General features: G+C 42.6%; 2 protein-coding genes across 3 annotated transcripts; both read left to right on the forward strand.

Annotated features, from left to right (window-relative positions):
- The first annotated feature begins 3,894 nt into the window (after window positions 1-3,894).
- On the forward strand, window positions 3,895-6,656 carry LOC143516310 (uncharacterized). The gene is made up of 6 exons (XM_077007868.1): window positions 3,895-4,137; window positions 4,223-4,331; window positions 4,424-4,598; window positions 4,682-4,975; window positions 5,065-5,533; window positions 5,623-6,656. Exons 1-4 carry the CDS (start codon window positions 3,934-3,936, stop codon window positions 4,797-4,799), a joined length of 606 nt encoding a protein of 201 aa, XP_076863983.1. The 5' UTR covers window positions 3,895-3,933; the 3' UTR covers window positions 4,800-4,975; window positions 5,065-5,533; window positions 5,623-6,656.
- A 5,359-nt stretch (window positions 6,657-12,015) lies between these two features.
- Window positions 12,016-13,256, forward strand: LOC143516311 (uncharacterized). Of its 2 annotated transcripts, XR_013131649.1 has the most exons (5): window positions 12,016-12,258; window positions 12,344-12,452; window positions 12,545-12,719; window positions 12,803-13,096; window positions 13,186-13,256. XR_013131649.1 is itself a non-coding variant. In XM_077007869.1 (4 exons), the coding sequence occupies exons 1-4, from the start codon at window positions 12,055-12,057 to the stop codon at window positions 12,918-12,920; spliced, it is 606 nt and encodes a 201-aa protein (XP_076863984.1). In that variant the 5' UTR covers window positions 12,016-12,054; the 3' UTR covers window positions 12,921-13,217. The 2 variants fall into 2 exon arrangements, 1 of the variants encoding a protein (XP_076863984.1); XM_077007869.1 differs by having other exon boundaries at window positions 12,803-13,217.
- Window positions 13,257-16,528: the final 3,272 nt, after the last annotated feature.

Raw genomic sequence — 16,528 nt, forward strand, 5'->3', positions numbered from 1 at the left:
TGGGTCGGGGGCGCTGTCCTTCTATGGGGTGTCTTGGGGAACCCCCATAGGCCCCCAAGCCAAGTTCCGAAGCCCTAGGACCAACTTTGTGTTGGGGTCACCAGGGGGCGCTATCGAGTCAGGGGTCCCCCCACGGCCCCCCAAGTCCGCTCCCGAACCCCTACAACAAACTTTTCACCAGTCAGTGAAATTATTTCTTTAGTATATTGATCATTTACAAAAGGTCCGTGCATAAATAAATAAGAACATGACTTAGTCATGTCATATTTTCAAAATATTTTCCTTTTTGTTACATGCAATAATCTAAACAGGGAAGACGCAGAAGGCTAACCTACACGCTTGAGTTTGACAGTCTCTTGAAAAGACTTTAGGAAAGATCTCGAGAAAAAACTGATAACACGTCAGAGGGTAGGGCTTTTTTGCTGTTCTTTTCATAATCTTTCATATCACTTTGCTTCATGCCATTTCATTTAGTTACATTTTATGTTTAATATTTAATTACATTATTATTATTTTATAATTTGTCATTATTTTGTTTGTTTCCTTTTTATCTTTAATTTCTTTTAAAATTTTCTTTTTGTCTTATCTGCTTCCTTTTAATGTTTCTTTTTATTTATTTTGTAAAGCACTTTGAGTTGCATGTATGTATGAAAGGTGCTATACAAATAAAGATTATTATTATTACTACATAATATAAAACATCTGCTAAAATTATAAGCCATATGAACATTGTATAATGGTGACCAGTGTCGGGCAGAGTAGGATGCGTTCCCCCCTTGAATCTTGGTTCCTCTCAAGGTTTCTTCCTCATGCAAAAAACTAGTGAGTTTTTCCTTGCCACTGTCGCCCTTGGCTTGCTCACTGGGGGCTAGGACTCGGCACTTGTAAAGCTGCTTTGTGACAACAACTGTTGTAAAAAGCGCTATATAAATAAAATTTGATTGATTGATTGCTTATGTATGCTTGGTAAGTTCATTTTCACCCATTTGTCCACAGATATCATACATGCTCAAAGCATCACCAGAGTTGGTGCATGTCACGCGAACCCCCAGGGAACAGGGGACTCGTGGGGTTTTTGTACGAGATGAACCCAGGGGCAAAACCCAAAAGAAAGAATGACAAACTGAGGCCTCCGCTACTAAGCGGGAAACGCGGAAAAGGAAAGCTGAGTATATCTCAGAAAACGAAAACAGAAAAGAATACGGAACGACCTCGACGTAAGACCAGGTAAGTGAAAACAACAAAAACGGAGGAGACAAAAACTGTCAAAAAGGGAGCGCAAATGAACAAAGAAAATACAAGCCAGAGAAATGGACTAGAATGAAAACATAAGCACACAGAGAAAAACCACTCAACGTGTTGTGATCAAAAAGGGAGCACAAACGATCAAAATAAATATAACAACAAATATAAATATAACAACAAGTCTGAGTCGCTCCTCCTCCATAGCTCGAAGCGTTGGCGTTTGGCAGCCAATAAGCTATTGCGCTGTAGTCGTAGGCCTAAAGTTTAAACACAAATGTTCATACATTTGGGGACCACTTGTCCTTCCTTATTCCTTTCTACCCAACACCTCCTCATCCCCACTGTTCCCTCCATCAACATGGGATACATTAGTAATAAATATAAATATATTGCTGTAGCCCATAGTGTAGTGCAAATGACAGTGCAAAAAAAGAGTTTGAGAGTCTGATGGCAGTGGGAAAAAGAGTTATTTAATCTGCTGGTTCTGCACTTCACCACTTCTGTAACAATTAGCTTGATGCTAATGTTATATGGGAGATCCCTTTGGAATTAGATAACTGCGTAATGTTACATGAGAAACTAACTATGAGTTAGCTTGATGCTAACGTTATATGGGAAATCCCATATAGATGCTAGCGGAAGTTAGCATTACCATGGCGTAGCTATTCGCTGCCAAGTTCTGACATTTCAAAACACTGATATATTTTTTTTATCTAAACAGCAGGCTAAAACTACTCATTATATGTTGTTATTGACTGTGCTGTTAGCTAAGAAGTTATACAACACAATTTGCAAAGGATTCAAAGATTCAAAGCTTTATTGTAATATGTGCATCGCCTATGAGTTAGCTTGATGCTAACGTTATATGGGAAATCCCATATAGATGCTAGCGGAAGTTAGCATTATCATGTCAAATCAAATCAAATTTTATTTATATAGCGCTTTTTACAACAGTTGTTGTCACAAAGCAGCTTTACAAGTGCCGAGTTCTAGCCCCCAGTGAGCAAGCCAAAGGCGACAGTGGCAAGGAAAAACTCCCTAGTTTTTTGCATGAGGAAGAAACCTTGAGAGTTGTCGCTGCTATTTGTTGCCAAGTTCAGACGTTTCTACTTTTGATAAATCTTCTAGGAGTTAGCTTGCATAAACCAGACATGGGGAACATGAATAAATGGTTTTTGAAGTGTTTCAGTCACTTATTTTAAATAAAATACTTAGAAGTCAATCTATGTGAATGGCATCCCAATTCCAATTTATTTGACACATGAAAATAAATTGGAAGTGGGATCCTATTCAAATAAATTGGAAGTGGGATTGGTAAGTACAAAAAATCCCACTTCTATTTGAATGGCATCCCAATTCCAATTTATTTGACACATGGAAATAGACACTACCTTTATTTCTGGCCATCAGGTGGTGCTGTCACACTAGAAAGTCAATAGCACAACAGGTTGGCATATGGCAGTTTTTGCAACCAATGTGTCAAATTAAGCCAAATAGATTGCAATTGGAATGGTAAGTACAAAGCATCCCACTTGCAATCTGTTTGACCTTGTGTCCCACACCCAATCAGGATCATTGAATTGATTAATGCGCAGATGATTCATGGGATTGAATATTTGGAAAATGGCCTTTAAACGCCTACATCTCGGGAACGGAAGCACGTAGAAACGAGTAGTTTTTTGCATTGTAATCTGCTTGATCTCCTCTATCCAATTGCCTTAAAAAGTAAATTAAAAAACCGTTAATGGAAAATGCGTTATTCTGAATGACCTGGCAGCCTCAGAGTACTATTAAGTCAGGCGGGGGGAGTGTCAGTGGTAGAAGCCTGGCTGTCTACATCATCTTGTGAAAGGTGAGGTGGCAGTCCGCCATTGGTGCGCAACCCCAGGAGTGCCAAAGCAGTAGAAGCTTGGTAACTTCCTGAAAATTCGTTTAGAATCGTATGGAAGCTATCCGCTGCCTTGGTCCTCAACCCAAGGCCACCGGGGAGTTGCGTAATGCACATGACATCCTTGGCCCTTGGTGTCAATCACCTGGCAACGGGTGGTTGGGGCACAGGCTCTGGAGGCCCTATTCGGGGTTTCTATGACCTAGCTCCAGTAGCATGCTGGAGTATGCCCTCCCCATTTGGGGGCCCACAAGCTGCTTGGAAACTTAGCGGTGTTAACAGATGGCATGCTTGTGGTTTCTGTATGTCTATTGTATGTATGTCTATGTCTATTCTGTTTGAGTATGTCTATTGACTCATGTTTCCTCTCTTTTTCAGATATTTCACCATGAATGCCTGTCCGCTTTGCTTTAAAGTTTTCAGCAATCTGAGCCAGCACCTGAGAGTGACTCATCACGTGATAAATCTCACGGAGCGCTCCCTACTGCTCAGACTGGTCTCAGGCAGAGTCGACATTAGGAAAGGCAAATGCTGCGTTCCAGGATGTGGGCAGACCACATCACGACTCGACAGGCACTTGAGCTCACATACTGAGCTGTCAAGCACCCTCAAGGCTCTTTACCTGCAGGAGCTCAAGAGAAAGTCGGTTTTACAAAGCCTGGCAGAACTTAGGGCATCTAACCCTTCAGTTTCCCTTAGGTCAGATTTAGATACAAGGGAAGAGGAGGAGGAGGAGGAGGAGGAGGAGGAGGAAAGGACACTCGGAGCTGCAGCGGAAGACGCCCCATGCCCCATGGAGGATGAGGAAGAGGTTGCAGAATGCGTCCATTGTGTGTCAAGAAAAGGACACAAAGAAACTGACTGAAGAGCTGTCAGCTACAACGAAGGAGCTCCAGCTGCTACGGCACCAGCTGAAAGTTATGCGCAGAAGCATAGAAAAGAAAGCAGTGCCAGTCAAACAAACAAAAACAAGGGTTAGGGTGACAGCCCAAAACAAACCATGTGTAAGTTGTCATAGAGCAGTTAAAATGAATGTGACTGCTCTGGTCCAACAGGTATAATGTATTTTTCTTACAATTTGAATCTTAGGAGAAACCAGCAGAGCAGGAGGCAGATGCAGACGCAGAGGTGGAGATGCAGGCAGAGCAGGTGCAGCCTGCTGACACAGAAAACTTTCCCGACCATGTGCCTCAGCTCAGTAAGTGCAGTCAGGTTTGCTTTGGCTGTGCTTTTTTTAAGTATATTTCCTTTGATTGAAAATAAGTAATTCTCCATATCTTATGCTTTCAGATGAAATTCTGGAGAGCTACCAGTATCACCAGGAGGGGCCTGACCCTTCCTATAGGCTCCAGAATAACGTGAAAAGTAAAATATACCGCATAAAGCGGTTCATTGCTTACATAGCTGTGGGCCAAAGCCACTTACACGAGTTCACCTTCCTGGACAATGCTCCAAGGATTAGGGAGTATGGGACTATTCTTTACTCTAAAATTTAGTTTTAATGTTTAGATGTTCTGTGATTCATATGTATGTTTTCATGTTTTGCAGATGGGTCAGAAGCTTGATGAAAGAAAAAGTTGTGCCTAGCACACGAACACTACGTCAAAAATGTAGCCCAATTTATGGGCTACATAAAGGATACACCACCCCCCACCTGCCGCCTTAAGCGTGTTTCCCTGGTTAACATAACTAGGGAAATAAAGGGCATAATTAAAAAACAGCAGCGGTCGGTAGTGATCCACGAGATCCGAGTGAAGGAGTGTAAAGATGGGCGTGCCATCAGCAAAGAGACACTGCTAAAGTGTCAAGAAAAAGCGAGGCAGCAGATACCTTTAATATTGAGTGAGTCCTGCATCATACCTCACTTTAATTTTTTCTGCTGCACTTTACATCAATGTGTCTCATTCTTGTGTTTTTATTTGTTACCTCAGAGACCCTGGAGACCAAAAGCTCCATAAAGCTCCAACGCTCCTTTTATGGATACATTACAGCTTACTTATCGTCCATTTACGGCCACCGAACAGGAGTTTATCAAAACCTCCAGGTGGAGGAGGTGCTAAAAGCTAAGCACAATGCAGAGAGTACATACAACATGGCAAAATGTGTAATCTCTTGTGTGTTTTGTCCTTTTGTCTTTCTAAACAGGTTGAGTCTCATAAAACGAATGAGACATTTGGAGTGGCCCAGCTCCTCCTCACTGGGGAGGAGTACGGATGGCTTACGTCTTACATAAAACTAAGAAAAGGGCTGCCTGGCGGCAAAATTTCAAAATTCTTATTTTCGAATTCGACACCAAACACCTGCAAAAACCTCAACGAATACTTGCAACAGGCGTGGCAGCAAATGGAGCTCCCAGGAAAGCCGAAATTCACTGATTTAAGGAGCTCTATTGCCACCCACGTAAGTATTTTTTGAACAGTTGACTTGTCACTAACATTTATGTCCCCCCCCCCCCCCCCCCAGTGGTCTGATTTTATTTCCCTTCACAGGCAAGAAACGACCTAGACCCCAAGGAAAAGGAAATGGTGGCGCCATAACATGTGCCATAATACGGCCACCGCCAACAAATTCTACGCAATGAATTTGACAACAACAGAAGCCAGCAAGCATCGGATATTTGAAAGCCTCGTGCAGCCTGCACAAACCTCCGATGCACCAGAAGCCCCAGCTTAATGGATATGAAAAAAACAACTCACCTTAGATCTGCAACAGTATCACAGGAGATTGTTGTTGGCCACCTATTTCAGGACGCAGCCCGACTCAGTGGCTCTCCCCTTCACACACAAAGCAACCTGGACCCCTAAGTTATCCCAGGTCCCTAATGCAGTGAGAAAAATCATCAGAGCGGACAACTATGCCATGAGGAAGTTCCCCTGGAAACAACCAAAGGCCCATAATTTGAACAGACAGGAGCAGCGTGCACTAATGCAGCTGTGTCGAAACAAAAACTTTGTCATTAAACCAGCTGACAAGGGCAGTGTGACTTATTATGGATAGATCTACCTATATAAAGGAAGCAGAAAGGCAGTTAAATAATATAAAGTATTATAAACGCTTTTCTGAACCTATCTATACTAAAACCGTCTCTGAGGTACGGGACATTATATCAGACCTCAGACTAAAGGTGACGCTGCTTACTGCCGACGCTGCTTACTGGAGTGTTTTTGCCTTCTTTTTCCCTATCAATTTGCTTACATTTGATATATCTACAAATACTTTGTGGATATATTTTTAACTCCGACTACAACAACCTCCACAAGCCATCGAAAGACTTTTTCGACTGGAAACATCTTCGACATCTTAACCGAAGCCAAGTATCTTCGTATTTCATCATGTCTGAGTCGCTTGTTGCTTATGATGAGTGTGGCATGTATAGCTACTCTTCTTCCGTCAGTAGTGATAATTTTATTTATGTGAAGTGTAGATTAATTATTAGTATGACGGAGAAGATTTAGTTTTTAGAGGAGCGCATCTGGGCTTTAGAAAGTCCTAGAGAGTTTGTAGCAGCTAGCGCAGCTAGCATAGCAGCTAGCATAGATAGCGTAGCAGGCCTGGGTAGCACAGCCATAGGTATCGAGCCCCCTGCTCCGGCATTAGAGCCCTCGCAGCGGGGCGAATGGGTGACGTCTCGGCGGCATAACCGTAGGGCTGAGCACCGTTCCTCTCAGGTTCCCATGTCAAACAGGTTTGCCTCACTCAGTAATACACCGACTGAGCAACCTGTTAAAAGAGCTCTGGTGATAGGAGATTCACAGCTTCGACACATGAATAGAGCGACCAGTTTAGAGACACCAGCGGCCATAGTCAAGTGTATCCCGGGGGCTAGAGCGCCTGACATCAGGGCTAATTTAAAGGTGCTGGCTAAACGTAAATATTCTAAGATAGTTATTCACGTCAGCACCAATGATGTGGGATTGAGACAGTCTGAGATCACCAAGGATAATGTTAAAGAGGTGTGTGAGTTAGCGGGGACGATGTCAGACGCCATAATATGCTCTGGTCCCATTCCAGTTCGGCGTGGCGCTGAAACCTACAGCAGGTTATGGGCACTACACCGCTGGATGTCTAAATGGTGCTCAGATAACAAAGTGGGTTATATAGATAATATTAGATATATAGATTATATAGATATATAGATAAGATTATATAGATATAGTTTTGAGGGCAGGCCTGGCCTTTTGAAGCGAGACGGCATTCACCCCTCTTGGGAGGGTGCTGCTCTCATTTCCCGTAGCATTTCTGCTAGGCTTAATGTGTGATGTTTCTTTATTCATTAGCATGTACCATGTTTTACACAGTGGTTACATTCATGACAGAAGAGGTTAATACTTGCAGAGCGGAATTTTAGTGTTTGCCAAAAATTAAATATAAATCACTAAAAGTGTTGTATCCAAGTCTATTCCTTGGTTAGCATCCAGTCTTAATCTTTCCAAATATTAAATCCAAATCTCTAATGAGACCAATTTTTAAATCCACATCCAAAGAAAAATCCAAATCTCTAATGAGACCGATTTTTAAATCCACATCCAAAGAAATAGCCAGGAAGGCCAGTGACATTCAATTGATGTTTCCATGTTCCAACTGTCTTCAAACTTGATAATCATCTCCAGACATCCAATTACACATGAAACAGCATGTAGCTTTCTCTATGTGCTAGGGTCATGCTATGTTCTAGGAGAGTTGTCGGAGGGCCCTGGAATGACACATTCCAGCTCTGCTCCCCAAAGTGGGCAGGAACAGACAGTAGCTTTTCCCATGTGCTAGGGTCACGACATTTCATAAGGGGCTTGCTTGAGGGCCCTGGAATTACATACTCCAGCCCCACCCACCAAAGTAGGCGGGAACAAGGAGTAGCTCTACGTATGTCCCAGGGTCTTTAATTCCAAGAATACGATTTGTCATGTCAAGCTTAGCATTCTAAGTCCTAATCTTTCGAAATATTAAATATACATCTCGTTAGTCCAATTTCAGCATCTCTAGTGGACACTTGGGTCGGGGGCGCTGTCCTTCTATGGGGTGTCTTGGGGAACCCCCATAGGCCCCCAAGCCAAGTTCCGAAGCCCTAGGACCAACTTTGTGTTGGGGTCACCAGGGGGCGCTATCGAGTCAGGGGTCCCCCCACGGCCCCCCAAGTCCGCTCCCGAACCCCTACAACAAACTTTTCACCAGTCAGTGAAATTATTTCTTTAGTATATTGATCATTTACAAAAGGTCCGTGCATAAATAAATAAGAACATGACTTAGTCATGTCATATTTTCAAAATATTTTCCTTTTTGTTACATGCAATAATCTAAACAGGGAAGACGCAGAAGGCTAACCTACACGCTTGAGTTTGACAGTCTCTTGAAAAGACTTTAGGAAAGATCTCGAGAAAAAACTGATAACACGTCAGAGGGTAGGGCTTTTTTGCTGTTCTTTTCATAATCTTTCATATCACTTTGCTTCATGCCATTTCATTTAGTTACATTTTATGTTTAATATTTAATTACATTATTATTATTTTATAATTTGTCATTATTTTGTTTGTTTCCTTTTTATCTTTAATTTCTTTTAAAATTTTCTTTTTGTCTTATCTGCTTCCTTTTAATGTTTCTTTTTATTTATTTTGTAAAGCACTTTGAGTTGCATGTATGTATGAAAGGTGCTATACAAATAAAGATTATTATTATTACTACATAATATAAAACATCTGCTAAAATTATAAGCCATATGAACATTGTATAATGGTGACCAGTGTCGGGCAGAGTAGGATGCGTTCCCCCCTTGAATCTTGGTTCCTCTCAAGGTTTCTTCCTCATGCAAAAAACTAGTGAGTTTTTCCTTGCCACTGTCGCCCTTGGCTTGCTCACTGGGGGCTAGGACTCGGCACTTGTAAAGCTGCTTTGTGACAACAACTGTTGTAAAAAGCGCTATATAAATAAAATTTGATTGATTGATTGCTTATGTATGCTTGGTAAGTTCATTTTCACCCATTTGTCCACAGATATCATACATGCTCAAAGCATCACCAGAGTTGGTGCATGTCACGCGAACCCCCAGGGAACAGGGGACTCGTGGGGTTTTTGTACGAGATGAACCCAGGGGCAAAAACCAAAAGAAAGAATGACAAACTGAGGCCTCCGCTACTAAGCGGGAAACGCGGAAAAGGAAAGCTGAGTATATCTCAGAAAACGAAAACAGAAAAGAATACGGAACGACCTCGACGTAAGACCAGGTAAGTGAAAACAACAAAAACGGAGGAGACAAAAACTGTCAAAAAGGGAGCGCAAATGAACAAAGAAAATACAAGCCAGAGAAATGGACTAGAATGAAAACATAAGCACACAGAGAAAAACCACTCAACGTGTTGTGATCAAAAAGGGAGCACAAACGATCAAAATAAATATAACAACAAATATAAATATAACAACAAGTCTGAGTCGCTCCTCCTCCATAGCTCGAAGCGTTGGCGTTTGGCAGCCAATAAGCTATTGCGCTGTAGTCGTAGGCCTAAAGTTTAAACACAAATGTTCATACATTTGGGGACCACTTGTCCTTCCTTATTCCTTTCTACCCAACACCTCCTCATCCCCACTGTTCCCTCCATCAACATGGGATACATTAGTAATAAATATAAATATATTGCTGTAGCCCATAGTGTAGTGCAAATGACAGTGCAAAAAAAGAGTTTGAGAGTCTGATGGCAGTGGGAAAAAGAGTTATTTAATCTGCTGGTTCTGCACTTCACCACTTCTGTAACAATTAGCTTGATGCTAATGTTATATGGGAGATCCCTTTGGAATTAGATAACTGCGTAATGTTACATGAGAAACTAACTATGAGTTAGCTTGATGCTAACGTTATATGGGAAATCCCATATAGATGCTAGCGGAAGTTAGCATTACCATGGCGTAGCTATTCGCTGCCAAGTTCTGACATTTCAAAACACTGATATATTTTTTTTATCTAAACAGCAGGCTAAAACTACTCATTATATGTTGTTATTGACTGTGCTGTTAGCTAAGAAGTTATACAACACAATTTGCAAAGGATTCAAAGATTCAAAGCTTTATTGTAATATGTGCATCGCCTATGAGTTAGCTTGATGCTAACGTTATATGGGAAATCCCATATAGATGCTAGCGGAAGTTAGCATTATCATGTCAAATCAAATCAAATTTTATTTATATAGCGCTTTTTACAACAGTTGTTGTCACAAAGCAGCTTTACAAGTGCCGAGTTCTAGCCCCCAGTGAGCAAGCCAAAGGCGACAGTGGCAAGGAAAAACTCCCTAGTTTTTTGCATGAGGAAGAAACCTTGAGAGTTGTCGCTGCTATTTGTTGCCAAGTTCAGACGTTTCTACTTTTGATAAATCTTCTAGGAGTTAGCTTGCATAAACCAGACATGGGGAACATGAATAAATGGTTTTTGAAGTGTTTCAGTCACTTATTTTAAATAAAATACTTAGAAGTCAATCTATGTGAATGGCATCCCAATTCCAATTTATTTGACACATGAAAATAAATTGGAAGTGGGATCCTATTCAAATAAATTGGAAGTGGGATTGGTAAGTACAAAAAATCCCACTTCTATTTGAATGGCATCCCAATTCCAATTTATTTGACACATGGAAATAGACACTACCTTTATTTCTGGCCATCAGGTGGTGCTGTCACACTAGAAAGTCAATAGCACAACAGGTTGGCATATGGCAGTTTTTGCAACCAATGTGTCAAATTAAGCCAAATAGATTGCAATTGGAATGGTAAGTACAAAGCATCCCACTTGCAATCTGTTTGACCTTGTGTCCCACACCCAATCAGGATCATTGAATTGATTAATGCGCAGATGATTCATGGGATTGAATATTTGGAAAATGGCCTTTAAACGCCTACATCTCGGGAACGGAAGCACGTAGAAACGAGTAGTTTTTTGCATTGTAATCTGCTTGATCTCCTCTATCCAATTGCCTTAAAAAGTAAATTAAAAAACCGTTAATGGAAAATGCGTTATTCTGAATGACCTGGCAGCCTCAGAGTACTATTAAGTCAGGCGGGGGGAGTGTCAGTGGTAGAAGCCTGGCTGTCTACATCATCTTGTGAAAGGTGAGGTGGCAGTCCGCCATTGGTGCGCAACCCCAGGAGTGCCAAAGCAGTAGAAGCTTGGTAACTTCCTGAAAATTCGTTTAGAATCGTATGGAAGCTATCCGCTGCCTTGGTCCTCAACCCAAGGCCACCGGGGAGTTGCGTAATGCACATGACATCCTTGGCCCTTGGTGTCAATCACCTGGCAACGGGTGGTTGGGGCACAGGCTCTGGAGGCCCTATTCGGGGTTTCTATGACCTAGCTCCAGTAGCATGCTGGAGTATGCCCTCCCCATTTGGGGGCCCACAAGCTGCTTGGAAACTTAGCGGTGTTAACAGATGGCATGCTTGTGGTTTCTGTATGTCTATTGTATGTATGTCTATGTCTATTCTGTTTGAGTATGTCTATTGACTCATGTTTCCTCTCTTTTTCAGATATTTCACCATGAATGCCTGTCCGCTTTGCTTTAAAGTTTTCAGCAATCTGAGCCAGCACCTGAGAGTGACTCATCACGTGATAAATCTCACGGAGCGCTCCCTACTGCTCAGACTGGTCTCAGGCAGAGTCGACATTAGGAAAGGCAAATGCTGCGTTCCAGGATGTGGGCAGACCACATCACGACTCGACAGGCACTTGAGCTCACATACTGAGCTGTCAAGCACCCTCAAGGCTCTTTACCTGCAGGAGCTCAAGAGAAAGTCGGTTTTACAAAGCCTGGCAGAACTTAGGGCATCTAACCCTTCAGTTTCCCTTAGGTCAGATTTAGATACAAGGGAAGAGGAGGAGGAGGAGGAGGAGGAGGAGGAGGAAAGGACACTCGGAGCTGCAGCGGAAGACGCCCCATGCCCCATGGAGGATGAGGAAGAGGTTGCAGAATGCGTCCATTGTGTGTCAAGAAAAGGACACAAAGAAACTGACTGAAGAGCTGTCAGCTACAACGAAGGAGCTCCAGCTGCTACGGCACCAGCTGAAAGTTATGCGCAGAAGCATAGAAAAGAAAGCAGTGCCAGTCAAACAAACAAAAACAAGGGTTAGGGTGACAGCCCAAAACAAACCATGTGTAAGTTGTCATAGAGCAGTTAAAATGAATGTGACTGCTCTGGTCCAACAGGTATAATGTATTTTTCTTACAATTTGAATCTTAGGAGAAACCAGCAGAGCAGGAGGCAGATGCAGACGCAGAGGTGGAGATGCAGGCAGAGCAGGTGCAGCCTGCTGACACAGAAAACTTTCCCGACCATGTGCCTCAGCTCAGTAAGTGCAGTCAGGTTTGCTTTGGCTGTGCTTTTTTTAAGTATATTTCCTTTGATTGAAAATAAGTAATTCTCCATATCTTATGCTTTCAGATGAAATTCTGGAGAGCTACCAGTATCACCAGGAGGGGCCTGACCCTTCCTATAGGCTCCAGAATAACGTGAAAAGTAAAATATACCGCATAAAGCGGTTCATTGCTTACATAGCTGTGGGCCAAAGCCACTTACACGAGTTCACCTTCCTGGACAATGCTCCAAGGATTAGGGAGTATGGGACTATTCTTTACTCTAAAATTTAGTTTTAATGTTTAGATGTTCTGTGATTCATATGTATGTTTTCATGTTTTGCAGATGGGTCAGAAGCTTGATGAAAGAAAAAGTTGTGCCTAGCACACGAACACTACGTCAAAAATGTAGCCCAATTTATGGGCTACATAAAGGATACACCACCCCCCACCTGCCGCCTTAAGCGTGTTTCCCTGGTTAACATAACTAGGGAAATAAAGGGCATAATTAAAAAACAGCAGCGGTCGGTAGTGATCCACGAGATCCGAGTGAAGGAGTGTAAAGATGGGCGTGCCATCAGCAAAGAGACACTGCTAAAGTGTCAAGAAAAAGCGAGGCAGCAGATACCTTTAATATTGAGTGAGTCCTGCATCATACCTCACTTTAATTTTTTCTGCTGCACTTTACATCAATGTGTCTCATTCTTGTGTTTTTATTTGTTACCTCAGAGACCCTGGAGACCAAAAGCTCCATAAAGCTCCAACGCTCCTTTTATGGATACATTACAGCTTACTTATCGTCCATTTACGGCCACCAAACAGGAGTTTATCAAAACCTCCAGGTGGAGGAGGTGCTAAAAGCTAAGCACAATGCAGAGAGTACATACAACATGGCAAAATGTGTAATCTCTTGTGTGTTTTGTCCTTTTGTCTTTCTAAACAGGTTGAGTCTCATAAAACGAATGAGACATTTGGAGTGGCCCAGCTCCTCCTCACTGGGGAGGAGTACGGATGGCTTACGTCTTACATAAAACTAAGAAAAGGGCTGCCTGGCGGCAAAATTTCAAAATTCTTATTTTCGAATTCGACACCAAACACCTGCAAAAACCTCAACGAATACTTGCAACAGGCGTGGCAGCAAATGGAGCTCCCAGGAAAGCCGAAATTCACTGATTTAAGGAGCTCTATTGCCACCCACGTAAGTATTTTTTGAACAGTTGACTTGTCACTAACATTTATGTCCCCCCCCCCCCCCCCCCAGTGGTCTGATTTTATTTCCCTTCACAGGCAAGAAACGACCTAGACCCCAAGGAAAAGGAAATGGTGGCGCCATAACATGTGCCATAATACGGCCACCGCCAACAAATTCTACGCAATGAATTTGACAACAACAGAAGCCAGCAAGCATCGGATATTTGAAAGCCTCGTGCAGCCTGCACAAACCTCCGATGCACCAGAAGCCCCAGCTTAATGGATATGAAAAAAACAACTCACCTTAGATCTGCAACAGTATCACAGGAGATTGTTGTTGGCCACCTATTTCAGGACGCAGCCCGACTCAGTGGCTCTCCCCTTCACACACAAAGCAACCTGGACCCCTAAGTTATCCCAGGTCCCTAATGCAGTGAGAAAAATCATCAGAGCGGACAACTATGCCATGAGGAAGTTCCCCTGGAAACAACCAAAGGCCCATAATTTGAACAGACAGGAGCAGCGTGCACTAATGCAGCTGTGTCGAAACAAAAACTTTGTCATTAAACCAGCTGACAAGGGCAGTGTGACTTATTATGGATAGATCTACCTATATAAAGGAAGCAGAAAGGCAGTTAAATAATATAAAGTATTATAAACGCTTTTCTGAACCTATCTATACTAAAACCGTCTCTGAGGTACGGGACATTATATCAGACCTCAGACTAAAGGTGACGCTGCTTACTGCCGACGCTGCTTACTGGAGTGTTTTTGCCTTCTTTTTCCCTATCAATTTGCTTACATTTGATATATCTACAAATACTTTGTGGATATATTTTTAACTCCGACTACAACAACCTCCACAAGCCATCGAAAGACTTTTTCGACTGGAAACATCTTCGACATCTTAACCGAAGCCAAGTATCTTCGTATTTCATCATGTCTGAGTCGCTTGTTGCTTATGATGAGTGTGGCATGTATAGCTACTCTTCTTCCGTCAGTAGTGATAATTTTATTTATGTGAAGTGTAGATTAATTATTAGTATGACGGAGAAGATTTAGTTTTTAGAGGAGCGCATCTGGGCTTTAGAAAGTCCTAGAGAGTTTGTAGCAGCTAGCGCAGCTAGCATAGCAGCTAGCATAGCAGCTAGCATAGATAGCGTAGCAGGCCTGGGTAGCACAGCCATAGGTATCGAGCCCCCTGCTCCGGCATTAGAGCCCTCGCAGCGGGGCGAATGGGTGACGTCTCGGCGGCATAACCGTAGGGCTGAGCACCGTTCCTCTCAGGTTCCCATGTCAAACAGGTTTGCCTCACTCAGTAATACACCGACTGAGCAACCTGTTAAAAGAGCTCTGGTGATAGAAGATTCACAGCTTCGACACATGAATAGAGCGACCAGTTTAGAGACACCAGCGGCCATAGTCAAGTGTATCCCGGGGGCTAGAGCGCCTGACATCAGGGCTAATTTAAAGGTGCTGGCTAAACGTAAATATTCTAAGATAGTTATTCACGTCAGCACCAATGATGTGGGATTGAGACAGTCTGAGATCACCAAGGATAATGTTAAAGAGGTGTGTGAGTTAGCGGGGACGATGTCAGACGCCATAATATGCTCTGGTCCCATTCCAGTTCGGCGTGGCGCTGAAACCTACAGCAGGTTATGGGCACTACACCGCTGGATGTCTAAATGGTGCTCAGATAACAAAGTGGGTTATATAGATAATATTAGATATATAGATTATATAGATATATAGATAAGATTATATAGATATAGTTTTGAGGGCAGGCCTGGCCTTTTGAAGCGAGACGGCATTCACCCCTCTTGGGAGGGTGCTGCTCTCATTTCCCGTAGCATTTCTGCTAGGCTTAATGTGTGATGTTTCTTTATTCATTAGCATGTACCATGTTTTACACAGTGGTTACATTCATGACAGAAGAGGTTAATACTTGCAGAGCGGAATTTTAGTGTTTGCCAAAAATTAAATATAAATCACTAAAAGTGTTGTATCCAAGTCTATTCCTTGGTTAGCATCCAGTCTTAATCTTTCCAAATATTAAATCCAAATCTCTAATGAGACCAATTTTTAAATCCACATCCAAAGAAAAATCCAAATCTCTAATGAGACCGATTTTTAAATCCACATCCAAAGAAATAGCCAGGAAGGCCAGTGACATTCAATTGATGTTTCCATGTTCCAACTGTCTTCAAACTTGATAATCATCTCCAGACATCCAATTACACATGAAACAGCATGTAGCTTTCTCTATGTGCTAGGGTCATGCTATGTTCTAGGAGAGTTGTCGGAGGGCCCTGGAATGACACATTCCAGCTCTGCTCCCCAAAGTGGGCAGGAACAGACAGTAGCTTTTCCCATGTGCTAGGGTCACGACATTTCATAAGGGGCTTGCTTGAGGGCCCTGGAATTACATACTCCAGCCCCACCCACCAAAGTAGGCGGGAACAAGGAGTAGCTCTACGTATGTCCCAGGGTCTTTAATTCCAAGAATACGATTTGTCATGTCAAGCTTAGCATTCTAAGTCCTAATCTTTCGAAATATTAAATATACATCTCGTTAGTCCAATTTCAGCATCTCTAGTGGACACTTGGGTCGGGGGCGCTGTCCTTCTATGGGGTGTCTTGGGGAACCCCCATAGGCCCCCAAGCCAAGTTCCGAAGCCCTAGGACCAACTTTGTGTTGGGGTCACCAGGGGGCGCTATCGAGTCAGGGGTCCCCCCACGGCCCCCCAAGTCCGCTCCCGAACCCCTACAACAAACTTTTCACCAGTCAGTGAAATTATTTCTTTAGTATATTGATCATTTACAAAAGGTCCGTGCATAAATAAATAAGAACATGACTTAGTCATGTCATATTTTCAAA

This window comes from Brachyhypopomus gauderio, chromosome 6, assembly GCF_052324685.1.
Source record: "Brachyhypopomus gauderio isolate BG-103 chromosome 6, BGAUD_0.2, whole genome shotgun sequence".
NCBI lineage: Eukaryota > Metazoa > Chordata > Actinopteri > Gymnotiformes > Hypopomidae > Brachyhypopomus > Brachyhypopomus gauderio.